We start from the raw sequence: 18,064 nt of genomic DNA on the forward strand, positions 1-18,064 counted from the left end.
GCCTCGTTTTTATAAATAGCCATCGTTTATATTCAGCTGACACCAATCTAATTTTATACATAGCCCACCCAGAGAAATATCCCCTTGGCATATGAATGGGTGGAATAGTTTGACGTGCCACACGGAAAAGTGACTGTGCTTGGTGCTGGTCTGGATAGAAATGTTATTGATCATTAAACATGATCCTGGTGCACTAGATGTCAAGCTATGACACATACTGTCTAAGATCAGACCTCACAGAGGGATCCAGCCCTCATCTTGACTGTAAATAATTCAGTGTCTTCTTCCAAAGTGGTAGACTCTGTTCACTTTAACATCAACTTGTTTTACTGCACTCAGCTACATATTAAACTTATATAGAATACAAAAGGAAACAAAGATGTACCGGAGGGACAGACCAGCGTACAGTCAGACCACTGGACACTTCGTCCTCTCCGTATCCCTTGCATCTGTCCTTGATGGTGAGAAAACAGAGCAGGTCTGAGCAGGCTCAGAGAGCCGAAGTCACCGAGCCTCATTAAACCACACGTCAACGCCAAGACATCACAGTTTTATGCAGTTCATTGTTCACTTAACAACCATACAGTGCAGGCGTACACCACAGAGCAAGTTGGCATGTTAGATTCTGGGTTTCAAAGCAGAACAGGCACTAAAGCTTGACATGACACCTTTCCTTATTAGTGGTGTAGTTGCAGTGCAATACTGGACTGATAATAGGTTCCATTTTAAATACATTGCATTAGGGTCTGTGCAAACTTGGATTATTTTTATATGCGAGTACCATCAGGAAAGTTTCAAATTTTACAAATAGACACGAGCAACAGTCATTCTAAAAGCAATACAATTATCCAAAAACTGGTGTATAAAAAATGAAACGTGTTTTTTTTTTTTTTTTTAATCTAGTACAGACTAATAATACAGTAATAGAAAAGTTAGCCACTTAAATGCATTTTATTCTGTGCTCTTATACTGTTAATCAACAGATAAATGACATTTATAACTTAGTAAATTATCATTTGCATAAGGCATAAAAATCAGTGAAGCTGATAAAACATTGTAATGCTCTAACTAAAATAATCCAAGAATGAAAAAGGGCGTCATCACATGCGCTGGCCTCACACACGACAAATACCAAATAGACAATTGGAACCAGAGAGCTCGTAAAAGCTTTACAACAGAATTGATGTCTGTTTGTGCTTCTCAATGACCAGGGCTTTGTGTTGTTGAGGGTGGATGCTCTCAAAAGAAATACTGAGCCTCGATTCAGACATAAAATGGGAGAGCTGGTTGTGTTGTCCAGGAAGTAAGCTGCGCAACGGTGTGGACACTAGACGCTCGTGCTAACAGGGAAATGGAAACACAACAGGATGCACAGACTGCAAACATAGTAAAATAATCCATAGAAAACTCTGTGCTACTTCAACATTCCTCCTCAAATAAAAACCCTGTTCGCTCAAGAAAAGGAAACCTCAGCATGTGAGAAAAATAACAATCCAATGATAATAATGAAAAATACAGTGCATACATTTCAACACCTTTGATAAAAAATAAAACTTCATTCCATATTTATGAGGAAGTTCCCATAAACGCAGCAAAGCAGAAAATAAATTACCATTGTATTTACATTATACAATATACACGCTACTGCTTTATAACTTTACGTTAGCGTTATCACGCAGCAACACGTTTTTCCAGATTCTCCCGGGTTTAGAGTCTCTCCAGGCGTTGATGAAACAGAAGCGCAGTTCCTCTAAGCAGTTCACGTACATCCGACGCTTTACAGCATGTGAACACACAAACATCTCCGCGGGAATTCGGTTCCTTGGACTGTCCGTGGGCGAAACCACAATGTGCTTACAGAAATGTCCGAACACAGCCCACAACACTCCAGGTTGTATGTGGTGCCACGTAGCTGTAGAAGCACAGGTTAATGACGGATTGTTTTGCTGACGTGTGCGAATTCTCGGTCACATCAGAGGATATATTTGTTAACCATCCTTATTGGAAACGTAGACGAACAGCGACGGGACACAGATGCCCTTTGTTTGTGCAACAAAAGTTTGCAGTCCACTTCTGGGTGATCAAGTTAAGAAGATGTGACTTCCTCCCACTGCAGGTGTGATGGTGCTGTATTGATGCGTAACAGGCAGGGAGATGCTGAATTGGATCCATCTGAGAAGTTATAAGAGGGATTACCGTTTGAGTAGTTGGCAGTCAGCAGTATTATGATACCTGGGTGTGTTCAGAGCATGCCGGATCATCACTAAACAGAGCTGCAGCATTACTAAAAATATGTCTTCACAAGCTCACTTCACAGTTGACAAAACGCTGAGCAGGATGTCAGCAACAATTGGCAGCGGCTAGTGCATTACATTAGGCAGTGAGATGAGAAGGCTGTCTCGCTCTTCATTCAGCTCTGCAAGACTATGTGATTGCCAGTAAACAAGTGGGCCATTTGAATAATTCATAAGAACAAACTGAGAGCAGAAAGTGGCTTCCTCACTTTGGTTTCTATCCACAGACTGAATCTTTTTTCTTTTTTTTCTTTGCCTTGATGATACACAGCGTCGTCGCGGAGTTGAAGAATGACCCGGGATTTAAAATCACCCAAGCAGAGAAGTATGCAGCAGAAGCTCATTAATCCCCCACTCACCTTACATTCTTACACAAGTCCATCATAGAGTGACAAAGCCTGAACAATAGAGGGGTCTGCCTTTGAGCCTTCCTGAAACTCCTGCAGAGTCAGCTTCCCATCTGCATTCTGCAACATGAAACAAAATGAAAGTGAGGCCTTGCAACGCTTTGACGCAGAGTTACCAGCAGGGGGCAAAAGAGGCTCTCAGGCTAAATCATGTTACTCCTGTTCTATGCTGTCGGACTGATCTTTGGTTCACTGCACTTGGATGGTAGCCACTCTCTGCAAATACAAATCACTAAACGCTGCTGTGCTGCGCCGTTAGTCCTATGGGCTGATCCTAGCGGTGGTGTGCTGACAAACATGCCCATGCAGGCTACGTCTCATCTTTCACTAAAGCTGAGTAGATTCTTGGATGGCGGAGTAAGCATTTGCACACAGGGCCAGTGGTTGAGAAGACTATATGTGATGTTTATAGACTGCATGCAGTGTTAGTGACACTGTGGTGGCTACAGCTAACAGCTCTAAACTTAACAGTGCCCATATCAGAGCCCCCGAGGGCAGCAACACAGGCAGATTCAGTCCTGGTAAACTCATGATTATTACTGCACTTGTGTCATTATCAAGCAGTTTGATGTTAAACTGTAGAAAGTAACATCAAATGGTTTTTATTAATACTGTTTTTATCACTTAAGGCTTTCATATTAAATACCAACCTTGTCCATCATTGCAAAAATACGGTCCACTCGTTTTTCTGGTGTGTTTTCTTCCTCCGGCAGCTCCACAGTGTTTCCCTAAAATAGCAAATCATTACACTTTGTACAATTCAAACAGTTCAGGATTAAATATTTAATGTTTGAGAAAACTTACCACCATCTGATATATGGCATCCACGATGTTCAACATCTCGTCACGGGTTATGTAGCCGTCATTGTCAAGATCATATAATTTAAAAGCCCCTGTATAGAAGAAAAATATGTTTAACCGTAGTGAACAGGAGGTTCACAACTATTTCTGGTAGATGAGCTCTACATTCAAATCAGAAAGCTACTGAGATTTCCAAATAAAGCAGACATAAATAATGATCCCACTCTATAACAGGTTTAAAAGTTAAAATTACAAGTTTTTCTAGAATGTTCTGTTTTCAGGAGAGGGTTCGGTCATGACCCCCCCACCTGCAGATGCCAGCTGTTTTTAGGTAATAATCTCTTATTTGCTCTTCTCTCACATCCCACTGGTCCTCTTTCATATGCAATGTGTGGAAGTCAATCCTAAATCCTGTCATTTAAATAAAAAGGAGGAGGAGAGTGCATCTTTTTACATCTCAGCTTCTCGTCCAGGGTCCCTCGGGAAGTCACTGACAAGGCCTGGATGAATTCGGAGAACTCGATGCGTCCGTCCTGCGGTGACCAGACAGGGAGAGAAAGAGAGTGAAGGGAAATCACCCAGAGAAAAGACGACTGTCTTACTTCACACTTGCCATGGTTGTACTTTCATGAACTCCTTGCTGTTCTTTCAAGATGCCCTTGCTGTATTCTGCTGAAAACGGGGCCATACGTTTGCTCCAAGTCAGCTGCTATTTTTTCCCTGCACCTGGCTCTCTCCTGAGGCAGAAATATGTCACCTCTGGTCATTAGTAAGATGGATGCTTCTGGCTCATAGTCTAAAAGTTACACAACACAAACACACAGCCACTACATATTGGGAGCAAAGACGTATCACGTTTTTTTTAATCATCCCAAATCATGAAAGGGCATCACAGATAATTCTGTCCAACAAGGTAGAAAATATTCTCCCCGGACGCTTACATCCTCTCGGCTTTGTTACAATCCAACACATTGAATCTCACCAGAAAAGCTCCAAATTTCCAATTAACCCTCCAAAACCTGTGGCCTGAATGCTGAAGATGACACTTTGTGCAGCAGAGACAGAAGCCTGCCGACAGGGAAGACAATCAAATGTAAATTGGAAGTTCAAAATGGCTCAAATGCCACTAAATCAGACCAATTCATCAAGTTATGAACTCCTGTCTTGAACAAATGCACGACACTTGCTGCACAGCGAAAAAGGAATTCCCCTCACATTGTGACTGAAAACAACAGCTTGAGGAGAACAAGCAATGCATATAAATAAATTTCCTGGTAGTGTAGCCTTCAGGATTTGGTCTATTCGTATTCTCACCAGATACAAAAGGACTGTGTTGAATTGCGAAAGGTTTTCGTGCTACATCAGCTGCCCACCTGTAACCCCGCCCTGAGTTCAGCCACAGCTTTTCTTCCAGAAAAAAAAAAGCCAGGTGCTCTTCCTGCCCCTTAAGGTCAGCTAACTTTATCTCTGCCAGACATCTGACCAGCCACGAAATGCTGAAGTCATGCATTGCTGATTACATAAGTCATAAAAACCGTTAAGATCACCGCATTCTCGAACCATGGGGTGCCTAACGCTAATGAAGGTCATAGATAAACATCAGACGGGGGGGGGGGGGGTTGTCTGATGTTCCCGAAACAAAGCCTCTTAACTGAAGTCAATAAACCTCCAGGGGCAACGCTGAGATCCTAGGAGCTGTTCATCTTCGGTTTGTCTTCCTAAACACAATTTGAATAATCATGCACAGCTGCAATGAGATGGATTACTTCACACAAATGTGGCTTTAACAGGTTGGCCTTGTTAAAACCTGCTTTGTCATCATGCCTTCAAATCCTCAGAGGATGCAGCCACAGAACAGAAACAGGAGTTTCCTTCTCAAAAAAATATGTACAGCTTCTGAAAAAAAATTGGCACAGTCTAAAAAACAGATTTCTGGCACAAAACTAAGGGTTATGATGATGTGTTAATATCAATGCTATGACTCATCTCCAGCTCTTTGCAAAGTGCATATTTTTGCAGCCAGACTCCTCTGTGATGTTGAAATACTGTATCAGTATGTTCAGGTAGAGTTTTATTATCCTCCAACATTTGCAAAATATATGAGATATGTTTGTATCAACCTTAAAGCTGTCACAAAATACAAACAACAAATTTGCACTGAAAATTGAATTTCCAATTGTACAAAACATTTTATTGTTACAGTATATTTTGAATACATTTTGGACTTTATTAAATTGCAATGTCCAAAACAAACAGCCTTCATTCAGAAGGGTCTGAGTAAATAACTGTACTAACCCGAGAGCCTGGAGTTCCCAGAAAAAAAACAGGAGGGTCCTGGAATAATAATAATAATAATAATAATAATAATAATAATAATAATAATAGGATTTCCTTACACCCTTTTAATCTGTTCAAACTGTGACTGGCCAGAAAGAAGGAGCTGTAGTATTAATAATAAAGAGCTTTAGTTTAGGTCTTCCCTCAGACAGTGTCCCTTTTAACATAAATTTTCTTATCTAGCAGGAAGGCCGGATAAACACTGAGCCTCAAATTAATTCGATTACAAACCTTGTTTTCATCAAAGACGTTGAAGACAAAGGAAGCGAACTTCGTGGGATCTCCAAAAGGAAAAAACTGCTTGTAAATTTTCTGAAAGCCCACAGCATCCAGCTGCCCACTCGGACAATCTTTGATGAAGCCTTTGTACCTGAAAAACAAAGGCCGGTTAGAGGGCGTTTAAACTAATATACAGTATCATTTACAGTGTAAAGATCATTTATAATCAAGACAAGACGGGGCTAGAAGGATGATCGACTAAAGTCACCGCTTCACTTCTACAGAAGGCATTACTGATTCAGTTTGAAAGAGTGTGTGAGATCAAAAAGGTAAAGAGCAAAGCTATTTGTCTCATTCACAGATAAGACGATCGCCCTAATCCAATAGCAAGCCCAGGGTGGTTACTCTAATCAAATTACTTTCTGCTCCTCTTTTGATAATATGCGTAGCTGATAGATAAGTCTGAGAGCTTCCTCTTGGAAATGACATATCTAAAGAGCAACTTAAGCTCTCTATTGGCCTAAATATAGAAACATTCATAAGCAATTTCAAGTGCAGTCACTCAAAGGTAGGCAGTTTCTTTGTATGTCTTCATAAAGGGAAGACGGCAGCCGCACAGTGGAACTAGATTGTAACAGGTCGAGGCGCAAGGAACAGAGAGTTTCCCTTCACAAAAATAAACGCTTGATGAATAATAGGAGAAGGAGGGAATAACACTCTCTAGCTATAAAAAGCGTTGCAAAAAGCTTCTCTTCCTGATCAACAGCAAAAATGACGCAAGCTCACACAAGGGAGCACTGCGTGTTCGTCTCTGATTCAGTCAAGGCTCTTCATAATAAGGCTGCGTTATAATTAAGGCCAGAGAGAGAGAAAGACAGAGCGTTCTGATGAAGAATGAAGGCCAGGACAGATCTTTTCCACTCACACTCTTCTTAAACTCTTTACTTTTAATCTGCCTCGGAGATAATGAAGCCAGCTCCGAATAGTCAAAGAGATGGCGAGAGACACTTTGAGGAGCAGCTGGGAAAAAGTTCAGCGAGGAGGGAAGCGAGAAGAGAGCAGGACCATGTAATTCTCACACATTTGAATTATCTGGAGATACGCAGGGAAATGAAAGCCGAGCTCAATATAATGCTGAATGTAACCTAAATGGTATTCAAAGTACAGAACACACAATGCATGTATCATAATCCAAAGAACCCATTTCACCTGAATTCTTTAGTCCTTTAACGCTTGACTGTGAAATATCAAGTCCTGCAACCAACGTTTAAGACTGACTGACAAACTGTAATGTAGCATACAGTATCATTCTGAATATACAGTTTCGGCAGAGAGAATTCAGTTCACATAATAACGTGCAAAACCAGAACAAAATGCAGTATAGAGTAGTAGCTTCGCATTCAAAATCCCAGTATATTTTGTTCTGGCAGTAAAGACATATTTTTGTGTCACATGTGCAACAATAGTAAACAAAAAGCTGTGATAAAATAAAAATAAAAAAATAGATATACATATTTGAATACATATTTTGAACCATAAATATTAAAATGCACTTTTTAAATAATATGAGGGGGGCTTAATATCTGGAGATTGGAATATTGATGTTTGTGCTTATCACATACATTTATATTAGACCATCTGTTTTCTAACAAAGCATCACAGAAGTTATAGTGCATAAATGTGTTTTTGATTGGAACATAATGGTGGGAAAGCATTCATATAACCTTGATGAGGACTCTCTGAGGTTTGAAACAGGTTTCTATTTTAAGCCGTTTTGCCGGACAAAAATCTTTTGTTTCAAAGGACAATCCATCCATTTTTCCAGATCAAAATCAATGCGGCAGAACTAAACACTGTCATCTTGGCACCTACACATACATACATCCCATACGTGTGTGCAGTCGTGCCCTCTAAAACTTGTAAAGAGACTGTGATGTGTTAAATCAATGCAGTTCACCTTTAACTAGTTACTAGCAAAAGCCTATTTGTAGATAGATAGATAGATAGATAGATAGATAGATAGATAGATAGATAGATAGATAGATAGACAGACAGACAGACAGACAGACAGACAGACAGACAGACAGACAGACAGACAGACAGACAGACAGACAGACAGACAGATAGACAGATAGATAGATAGATAGATAGATAAATAGATAGATAGATAGACAGACAGATAGATCGATAGACAGATAGACAGATAGATAGATAGATAGATAGACAGATAGATAGATAGATAGATAGACAGATAGATAGATAGATAGACAGATAGATAGATAGATAGACAGATAAATAGATAGATAGATACTGTATTAATCCCCAAGGGGAATTTTTTTTCGCTACAGCAGCATTTATTGTATTTATTATACTATTATACTATTAAAAACAAATTTAATGCCCACTGCAAAAGCTTGCCCACATCATACACTACTATAGGTCATCTGATGTTTATTATAGCTCAACATTGTTCAAGTTTTAATGGCTGCTGAATAACTTTTAAATGTAATCGATCGTGTATTGATCAGGCAGACACTCAACAGTAGCATCTATTTGTTTATGTATATATAAAGATGACTACTCGTTTACTATGCTACAACCAGTGCAGTTACATAAGCAGTGCACACTCATACACTGGCTCAGTGTATAAAGTAATGACTGCACCACTATGTAAACATGTCGTCAGTGTCAGCTGGTCATCAGATTCATAATCAGAACCACTTTCTTTTGCCAAGAACACATCACGTACATGAGATCTTACTTGGTGACTCTGGTGCTATGACCCACACACAGTCAGACTGTACTTGAAGTAGTGTAATAATGCAACTGTATTCTGTACTTGTGGGGACATAGCAGACGTGACATTGTGCATCCGACCACACTGGGGAGCCGGCATGAAGATAAAGTATTTATTACTGGCACTGGCTTCTTCTCCTTGGCCTCTACCCTGGTGGTTTGCTAAAGAGCTGCGCAGGATGTTTCGTTTGCTCCTGCCATGCTGGCAGGAACATCACTGAGCTATGGCATTTTGCTATTGATTTCAGGTAGGCCTCTGGCATACTAATGATGTTCCCTTAGAGGAGAATTAGAAAGGGGAACAAAGTTAATGCACAACAAAGGCATTTATCTAACCCTGCTAATTCTTCTGTGTCTGTGCCTGTGCTCTAATTACGCGCCATCTGGCATTTCCCCTGGTAAAATTCCCTCTCATCCCTCACACTCAGTCGCGTTGATTGTTGCTGATCTTCAAGTGAGGACTCATGCAAACTTTCCTGTGAAATACAGTGAGAGTGATGGCGAGTTAGCTGGCTGCACAGCCGGCGGGGTGAAGGTTTAAGGCGGGTGGGTGGGGGGGGGGGGTTTCTGCCCCAGTGCACTCAAGACAGCCCCAGAGACAGGTTTGGACCTGCCAATGCCCACTGATGTCTAACGCTGCTACTAGTATGTGGCTGTGAATGTGGCCGGGCTCCTTCCCCCCGTAAAGCCCCTTAACAGGGCACGTGAAGAGTGGCTAGCTCTCCAGGCAGAGCTCTTTTCATGCAGAATTAGGTCGTGAAATGCAAAACTAAAGTAGGAGAACTGAAGTGGGAGCATGGGAGAGTGATCACTTCATTACAGAGCTCCCTCTTCTGATATACACTGCTCTTTGTTTTTGATTTTCAAAGAAACAATAGCCCAACCGCATGCAGCAAACAAAAGCGATGACTACTCTCATGCTTGAATCATCTCTGTAATGAAAATGTATTGTTTCTTATCCGTGTGCCAGCGGCTGTCAAACCGTCTCATCAGGGGAAACATTACAAAATTCACAACTTAACAGTAACGATCACTCTCACCTCAGTTTTGCTACTTTTTCTGGACTGTGTCTTTGTTTCAAGAAATATCTTTCATTTTTAATACATGTTTCAACACCATGAATACAGACTGAGATCAGACACAGGCTGGATGATGGTGATGCGGGTCACACTGACTAATAGAAGGTACAGACAGGAAGGATTACTAATCTGCAACCTTGTGAAAGCTCTGTGGCCATGTTGCCACGAGTGCCTGAACGTGAAAGAACCTTGCGCCCCCGCCAGTCTGTTATCGGCCATCCCTTTTGCAAACAGAGCAAAAAGGTTGTGGAGGAATGCAACATGGAAATGTTTGTATCAGTATTATCAGCCTTCAAAGTCATTCAGTCTCAGGGAGGCTTCAAAGTCGTTCTATTTTCAGACCTCATCTGTCTTCAGGGGAGAGTGAGGGAGATGGCTTCGAATCAACTATCAAACAAACTGTAAATACGCTGTCCACACATTCAAAAAAAACAAATCCTGGGCAGCAAATATCAAAGTGGATCAACGCAAGATCCTCCGAGTCCTGTGAGCTCTGTCGGTGAAGATACAAGTGCTGACATACATGACTAGCCTGACATCAGGACGGGAGTAATACTTGTTCAAAATGAATGCACACACTTACCATTGCTGCACCTCTTTCTCTGTAACTGTAAGAGAAAAATAAAGAGTGACATTAGCTTAGAGGAAAACGTCTGTTGTCCTAGAAAAGAAAGGAGCGTGCTGTTAGATGGAACAGAGGAGCGTGGTAGTTAATCATCTTGGCCCAATCCTTTCCAACACATATCCTTAAAAAGATACACAACAATTTGCAATTATTTAAAAAAAAAAAAAGACCCGTGTTTCCATGAGAGTAGAATTAATTGACTCTAATATATTATCAAAAGAGAAGAAGAAGAAGAACTTCTCCTGGCTGGTGTAGTAATAGAAAAGTGGGAATGAACCCCAGGGAGCCACAAAAAGACAAACAAGCCTGAGGGAATGAAGGTCAGCCACAGATTTAAGAAACAGAACAGTTAAGGCGGTAGGATGTGTTAGCATGCCCACACAAGCACCATTATCTGCCAGTATCCAATCAACCAATCCCACACGGCTTTCCCTTGTCTCTTTACTTTCTCTCAAGTAACCAAAGCAATTTTCGGCCTCTTAGCCCCTGGAGTTACTAATGAAAACAAGGGCTGGAAGTCAATAGCATTAGTTTAACCAGCAGGTCCTTTGAGAGACACTTTCTGAATTCATGATGCTGCTGCTGAAATCAGAGAATAGATGCTGACTACTACTACTTCTGTTGGAGGCCCGACAGACGGCTAGTCAGTTAATCGCTAATTCCATGTACTACAATGGTTAACCTTGAGCAACACATAGTCATGGTTACTACCAAAGGTATTCGACCGAGGAAACAAAACAAACAGAGAGGGAATGAATGCCGAGACATTCACTTGCTACAAAAAGGACATTTTAAAATTACCATTATCCAACACTGTCACATTGCAGTAGACTGATCAGATGATAAAAAATATATATATATTTATGACAAGGGTAAACACTTCACCATGAAATTAACACAACGTCTTTAATAATGTGATTGCCACAGGGCCAGAACAGAATCATAGAGGCTATTGATAAGGAGCAGTTTTTGGCTGCATATATCTCCATCTCAATTTGTTCTGCTCAGCATTTCACCAAGAAACCCATCATGTGACCATTTCCTGCGCAGTAAATGTCATGGTCAATCTCAATACTGTCCACCAGGCCAAGCTGCCATTAAACTGGCCTCGAAAGTCAATGCCGTCAAAAATGTTGGCAATTTTCCATGGCTACGATTTAATAAGAAAAATGTATTGCATAACTCTGTCAGAGCCAAACGGGCAATAACGCAATCAGCCAATTTCAGGAGAGTGCAGGACGAACTTGACCGATTTGGCCCTGCAGGGACTCCTAGAACAAATGCACATTGTGATTCTGTCACTGTGCGTGTCATCGTCTCTTTGACAACTTACAAAATCATTGTGCTATTACATGCGTCTGCAGCCTGCAGACATTTAAGTAGGACTGCTGGTCACCATGTGACACCAGAACTGTCATTCAGAAAATCGTTTCTGGGCTGAATTCCTTTCTTAAGAGTAAATCTGAGGCTGCAACCAGTTTCCACAGTTTTCACTGAGAACAGGAAAATCACTGCAGAGCCTTTGCAAAGCTTAATGTTGCCTATAGGTCAAACATTGTCGGTGCTGATACCTTGACTTTGTTCTTAAACAATACTTTTTTCGATACCAGTTTGGAAAAAAAAAATCAATTTTAAGAAAAAGAAAATTACATTGCACATAACAGTAAGAGCGCAATCCAGGTTGTTTTCTGTATTTACAGACGTCCCCAAAACGCTTCACATCTATCGTGAGACACTGAAATGTATTGATGTTCACTAAACGCCTCACATGCTATCAGTAGATGAAAACTAGCCAACTGCGCAAGTGATTTTATACGCAGGCGAGATGCCTTCATAAGATTCTACATAAGGAGAAGCTCACTGCCGTTGTTGAGATTTACTCCTGCACACACAAACAACGTAAAACGTATGTTTTAAAACAAAAAAGTATTAGTCTGGATGTAGCCTAAATATCTATATTTGGTACCAAATGACAAGGCATTTTTTGACAGTAAATAGTACCAAAGCAATTCAGACACTGCTATTAAATGATCAAAGTTCAGTACCCAGTAATGTAACACGTGCAGAGTATTATATGCCGGGGAAAAAAAAACAACCTGCTTCTTCTTCTACCATTGAAACAAAAACACATATAGGCACAGAGAAATTTACAAAGTCCCCAATCTGTCAAGAACCAAAAGAAAGCGTATGGACTACAATGGCAGACAGAGATTCTCATGGGAGAGCAAGAAAATGAGGGAGCGGGATAATGGAGAGCAAAAAATGATAGTCTGAAGTCAAGCAACAACAGGAACAAGGGAGGGTGATCACACTGGGAGAGAAAGCTCGGTGACCCTCTCAGCAACGCTAACCAGATAAGATCCTAATTATACTATTCCATTCCATGCTCAAAGAGGGCAATTAGAGGGTAAAGCAGGGAGACAGGGTGAAAGGGTAAGAGAGAAAGAGAGCCACCCAGAGAGAGAGAGAGAGAGAGAGAGAGAGAGAGAGAGAGAGAGAGAGAGAGAGAGAGAGAGAGAGAGAGGACAGCAGCAAGCAATCCAGCCCAGCATGAAGCCTAATCTTCTTCCACAGCAATTTCCTGCTACAACAGGCTTCCTTGCTTCTGCTGTGGAGAGACCCACCACACAAATAACACTGTCATTAAGCAGCCAATGGTTGTCAACTCCTACCCACACCTGCACACTGAGCTGCTCAAAAAATAATAATAATAATAATAATAATAATAACACTGTGCTCCAGAAATAACACTCAGATGATTAATATAGTGTCTTCCAAGCTGGTGGTAATTATGAATATGATTGCTGCTCAAATTTGATTGAAAAACTGTGCGGGAGGAAATATTGTTTTGCTGCTCAGCAAGACATATCAATAAATAACTGCTGGCGAGGTGGTAGAAGCAAATGCTGTAAGTCCTGATAAGTCCAGAGGAACAAGAGTAATAGATGTAATTTTGCGATGTCGCACGAACACTCCTGTTTTTGACTGAGGTCAGTCTCCTCTGTGAGCTCACCGTCGCTGGCAGCAAGATTATAATTTAGACTTGTTGCAGGCTTGATTTGATTTACACTTTGCATATTCTAAATCTATCAGTCTCTGAACATATTAAAAGTAGAATAATTTCATATACTGAGTCTGTGAACAGCATATAAATCTCTAAAAACTCCCATCTCAATAGCTGACACAAACTCAGCTTCTCCATATTCATACATTTTGTCAGCGTGATTTAAATATTCCTGATTAGTGTTTTTGCCAGAATTTAACCGAATACAATTTGCCACACAACATTTAAATGTAAATTTGAATCAAATGGGGAGCTTATTCTGAGCTTACATTTAGATGTAACTTTGTTCTATCAATAATGAGAAAATTGTAGATTCCCAATACATCCCAGCAGGCAGGGCTATTTACTGTAAAGCCTGTGTGGTGGGCGGAAAATATGAATGATGAAATGAATATGAAAACAGCAGCAATAAAATCAATGTTAGATATTCCTATTGCATACTGTGTCATATTTTACCTATATGGCCAAAATGTTACTTAGTTATTATACCAGCTAGTTCAAAAGAGTTTGTGCAGGATTTTCTTGCAAAAACAAGCAAAAAAACAAAACAAAAAAACGACCTGAAGGTACTTACAGTAGGTTTTCCTTGTCAACTCCTCCACCACCTCTGGCTTGAGCTTGCTGTTTGATTTACCCATGATCTTCAGCTCTCCTCCACACCTCCAAATCCACTTTGGCACGCGTCACCTGTTACTACCTCCTCTCCAGTCTGCACCTCTGCCAAAGACATACAACAAACGTGGGGCCAGATTAGGTGCAATGACTCCAGTGAAATCAGAGAAACAAGCTTTTGTTTTGCTTTGGCATTAAAAAAAAAAAAAAAAGAAAAAGAAACTCCCATTCAAGCTAAGAGAGTCTATCGTCCTGTGTGTTTCACTCTAGCTGTGGTCATGATGTGCTCAGTCATCGGCCCTGGCACTCCAGACAGACGAGTCAAAGCCCCAGGAGCCCCTGTGTCGAAGGCCCGGCAGGTTGTTGAGTCTATATGAGCGCCGCTGAGTGCCTATGTGTCCGCTTCATTTCTTCACAGCAGTCCGTGGGCGAGGAGCGGCGTTTGGATGCGTTGCTACCTTCGTCCTTGGATACGAGAGTCACTCAGTGACTGGGTTAAAGCACGCTCACTCCCTCACAGTCATTCTCTGTTCTTCTCACTCCTCCCACCCCTCCTTTCCCACCACTATCTCTATTGCTCGGGGTAAGTTACTGTAGAAAAGAATCCTCCCTCTTGACAGCTGAGATAAGGAGGTGTGTAAAATAAAATACAGTGAACAGAGCTCGACTTTGGATGCACCCCGCTGCACTTTGCTCTCAAACTCGCATCCTTGGAATTTAAAGACGTCCCAGTTTAAGTAAAAGGCTTTAAAGGTTTCAGTAATTATTTATAGAGAGAAAAAAAAAAAGATGCCAGGTCTCTACAGTCCTGGATGCCAGCTGAATGAAAAAAAAAAGAAAAAAGAAAAGATCTGGTGCTGCTCTTAAAATAAGCGTGTGAGCTGTCTACCAAGTTTACAGGCAGATTTGAGGAGTGACAGTTTTCTTTTTCTCCTTCATTCTCTGACTCATAATTCTACCTCCTTCCTGGCCTCGTCACGACAGCCTGGCATGGTGATTTCACTCCTCGCTGTCACAGCACCCAAGAGATAGGGATAATGGAATTTCTTTATATCACAGTCCTGGCACAGTTGGCGTGCACTGATGCCTAACCACGGCAGCTGTCTGAGCCACAGAATAGAAAACCCCACCGTATGCACTGTAGGCACCTTCACTGCAAACATCTGCTCTCCGCGTCCACGGCCGGAGATGTCCTTCGGAGGGGGGGTGCCACGCTGGTATTCACCATCTTGTGTTTTGCTGGAGCCTTTGTGATCCCGGGTGGTAAAGTTAAGACGCTGTGGAAATAAACAGGCAAACAGCAGTTACAAAGGGCGATCACAAGCATGTGCTGCTTTTCAGTGGAAACGGGACTGTGTTGTCACCTAGAGCCACAGACACATGGCCACTTGACTGGGAGAGGGGGGGGGGGGGGGGGGGGGGGGATAAAAAATAAATGAACAAACAACTCAGATCCTACACGGCCCTTTCCACAGCTGCTGAATGTAGAGCCAGCAGGCAAAAAAAAAAAAACCATAGTGTGCGGCAAAGGAGAGTGCCGGTCGATTAAATCCGGAGAGTAACTAAAAGGGCTTTAAATGGAAATAAATTGAACTCAGAAATGGTCGATTCAGTAGAAGTCAAACAGGTGGCTAGGATCAAAATGGCTCAACTCCTACACATGCACACACATTTTTTTTTTTTTTTTTTTTTTTTTTTTTTTTTAACAATTACCACACGGGAAAAGCGCTTTCTTTTGCATGTTTGTTTTGGTAGACAGGAGTGCGCGGAGTCACGGCGGCAGCAGGTGGGATGTTGCCTGGCAATACCATAGCAACACACAGTTTATGGCTACAGTACGACAGCTACAGTGCGGGAAGCTCGCTAAGTCTTTGTAGTCGCAACGTCTGCTGCTCACGCTTGTTTCGTGAAGCTAATTCACCGAAAAAAAAAAATAAAAAACAGAAACCACACCTCGAAATGAATGAAAGCTTCTCCACGTAAAGAGGCTTCTGGGTTTACCTGAGCGGCGAGTCCACACAAGAGGGAGAAGAAGAGAGAGAGAGAGAGAGAGAGACGCCGTCCGACGCTCGTCTTCCGCCGCCGAGTTCCGGAGCGAGCGACTCGCTGCTGCGCGGATGGCCGTCCGTGCTGCTCTGATGCCGCCGTCAGGGAGTGACGTTGCGGCTTCTGCTGCTGGCCCCGACCACCCGAGCTCAGTGCCAGGGACACTGACGTCGCGGTTCTCGTGGTGGCCGTAGAAGGACTCTTTGTGCGCTTTTAAGAGCCTTTACACGTGTCATTTCGCACACAGTGAAAGGTTAACTTCTTGACTGACGTGTTTCTTTTACATATAATGGGCCCTTTATTGCCCCCATATTTCACCGAGTAAGCTCATGAGTACAAGGAAAGGGGGGGTTTAAAACGCTACCGAAGTTGCCTTTTTGTTTTTAAAATGTGAATACTTTTTATTTGCTATTATAAACTGAAATTATTGTTTTCCAAACAGGCAAGTCTATGCAGCAAAGGCTGTGGGTCTAACCTATATTTACAGCCTGGAACTATTAAAGGGACTTTCATCAAGTTAGTGGGCTTACATAAGATAGACACATAAAATGGTCAAGCATGATGCAGCAAAAGCTGATCTTTAGTCCACAGTAATGGTTAAGCGCAAATATACTACAATTCCCACAATACTACTGATCCCTCTTGTTTTAGACCCTTGCTGTGTCTCAAATTGTGTACTTCCCATTTCCATTAATACAATGAAAAAAATAAAAAAATAAAGTTATATGTTAGTTCACTGACTTTCCTAGTTTCCTGTGAATTTTCACCTACTGGAACTAACCATAACATTTAGAGTCCATCGCCCTTAAACATCTGCTGGCTTTAATTTGTGAGTTCACTTTAATATGAAATTGCTTTGGTGCACTCTTTATCATGAACATATTAAACTTATTAATGGCTTCTGTCTCACAGCAGTATGACGGCGCTCGGTGAATACTTACCTCTTTTGTGTTTACGTGTACAACTTGTATTTGTTCTGTTACATCTTCAGTCAGAAAATAGTCACATAGTCACAATGGTGACGGTCAAGTGGGGAAATGTGTCCAGTGTTTCATTCTTAATTTGTGGACAAGTATGAGTGCACAATCTGGGTACCTACAGTGCGTCTGCATGTTTCCATACTTAACAGTGTGAACTCACTTATGCTGTCAAAATAGTAAGTGTTAGTATGCAAGTATGTGATGTGACACAGCCCATATCTGGTAAAAAAAAAATTCCGAGCTCTTATAAACTTCTTCCACAACATCTTAAGACAGACTTTCTGTTAAAAATTTGATGTTGAGGGATCTAGCTGTGAGGTTGCATATTGCAATTAAGTGAATACCTCTGGCATCACCCTCCCTTTCCAAGTGTGTAGGAGAATCTATAGTGGCTGTGAAAAACACGAAAGGCCCTCTCTAGAGTTGGGTTTGTCCCAGTGCTGCTGTAGAAACATGGCGGTGCAACATGGCACGCCGTATGTAAGAGGACCTACTTCCTATGTAGATATTCTCATTTTAAGGGAACAGAAACACAACAATTCTTTGTTTCAGGTGATTATACACTTTAAGAAATCATAATTAGGAATATTATTTTCAGTTTCTGTCAATATATTACGCTCAATCCTACACACTATGTCCCAGTTGAGGTAACCCCAATGACATCATTAGAGTTATCACAACATGATGACATCATCAGGGTTATATTCTCAGCCACAAAAGACATCATATAACTGTTTTCATGGGTAGTGCTCTAGATTACGGATAAACCGCTTAGATTTAAGAGTACCTATTAAAAAAAAAGGT

At 41.4% G+C, this 18,064-nt stretch overlaps 1 protein-coding gene across 4 annotated transcripts; it reads right to left on the bottom strand.

Annotated features, from left to right (window-relative positions):
• Positions 1 to 534: 534 nt before the first annotated feature.
• Positions 535 to 16,383, bottom strand: ncs1b (neuronal calcium sensor 1b). 4 transcript variants are annotated; one of them, XM_069178164.1, is made up of 10 exons: positions 16,236 to 16,383; positions 15,383 to 15,511; positions 14,197 to 14,339; positions 10,517 to 10,541; positions 6,071 to 6,209; positions 3,957 to 4,035; positions 3,506 to 3,594; positions 3,352 to 3,429; positions 2,654 to 2,761; positions 535 to 2,172 (listed from the first exon to the last, which is right to left on the bottom strand). In XM_069178164.1, exons 3-9 carry the CDS (start codon positions 14,258 to 14,260, stop codon positions 2,663 to 2,665), a joined length of 573 nt encoding a protein of 190 aa, XP_069034265.1. In that variant the 5' UTR covers positions 14,261 to 14,339; positions 15,383 to 15,511; positions 16,236 to 16,383; the 3' UTR covers positions 535 to 2,172; positions 2,654 to 2,662. The 4 variants fall into 4 exon arrangements, with proteins under 4 accessions (XP_069034265.1, XP_069034267.1, XP_069034266.1 ...); XM_069178166.1 differs by having other exon boundaries at positions 14,197 to 14,331; positions 15,365 to 15,511; XM_069178165.1 differs by having other exon boundaries at positions 15,365 to 15,511.
• Between the last annotated feature and the right edge of the window lie 1,681 nt (positions 16,384 to 18,064).

The sequence above is a fragment of the Embiotoca jacksoni genome, unplaced genomic scaffold (assembly GCF_022577435.1).
Source record: "Embiotoca jacksoni isolate LCO1_2020_lvr unplaced genomic scaffold, fEmbJac1.0.p SCAF_8, whole genome shotgun sequence".
In the NCBI taxonomy this organism is placed as follows: Eukaryota; Metazoa; Chordata; class Actinopteri; family Embiotocidae; genus Embiotoca; species Embiotoca jacksoni.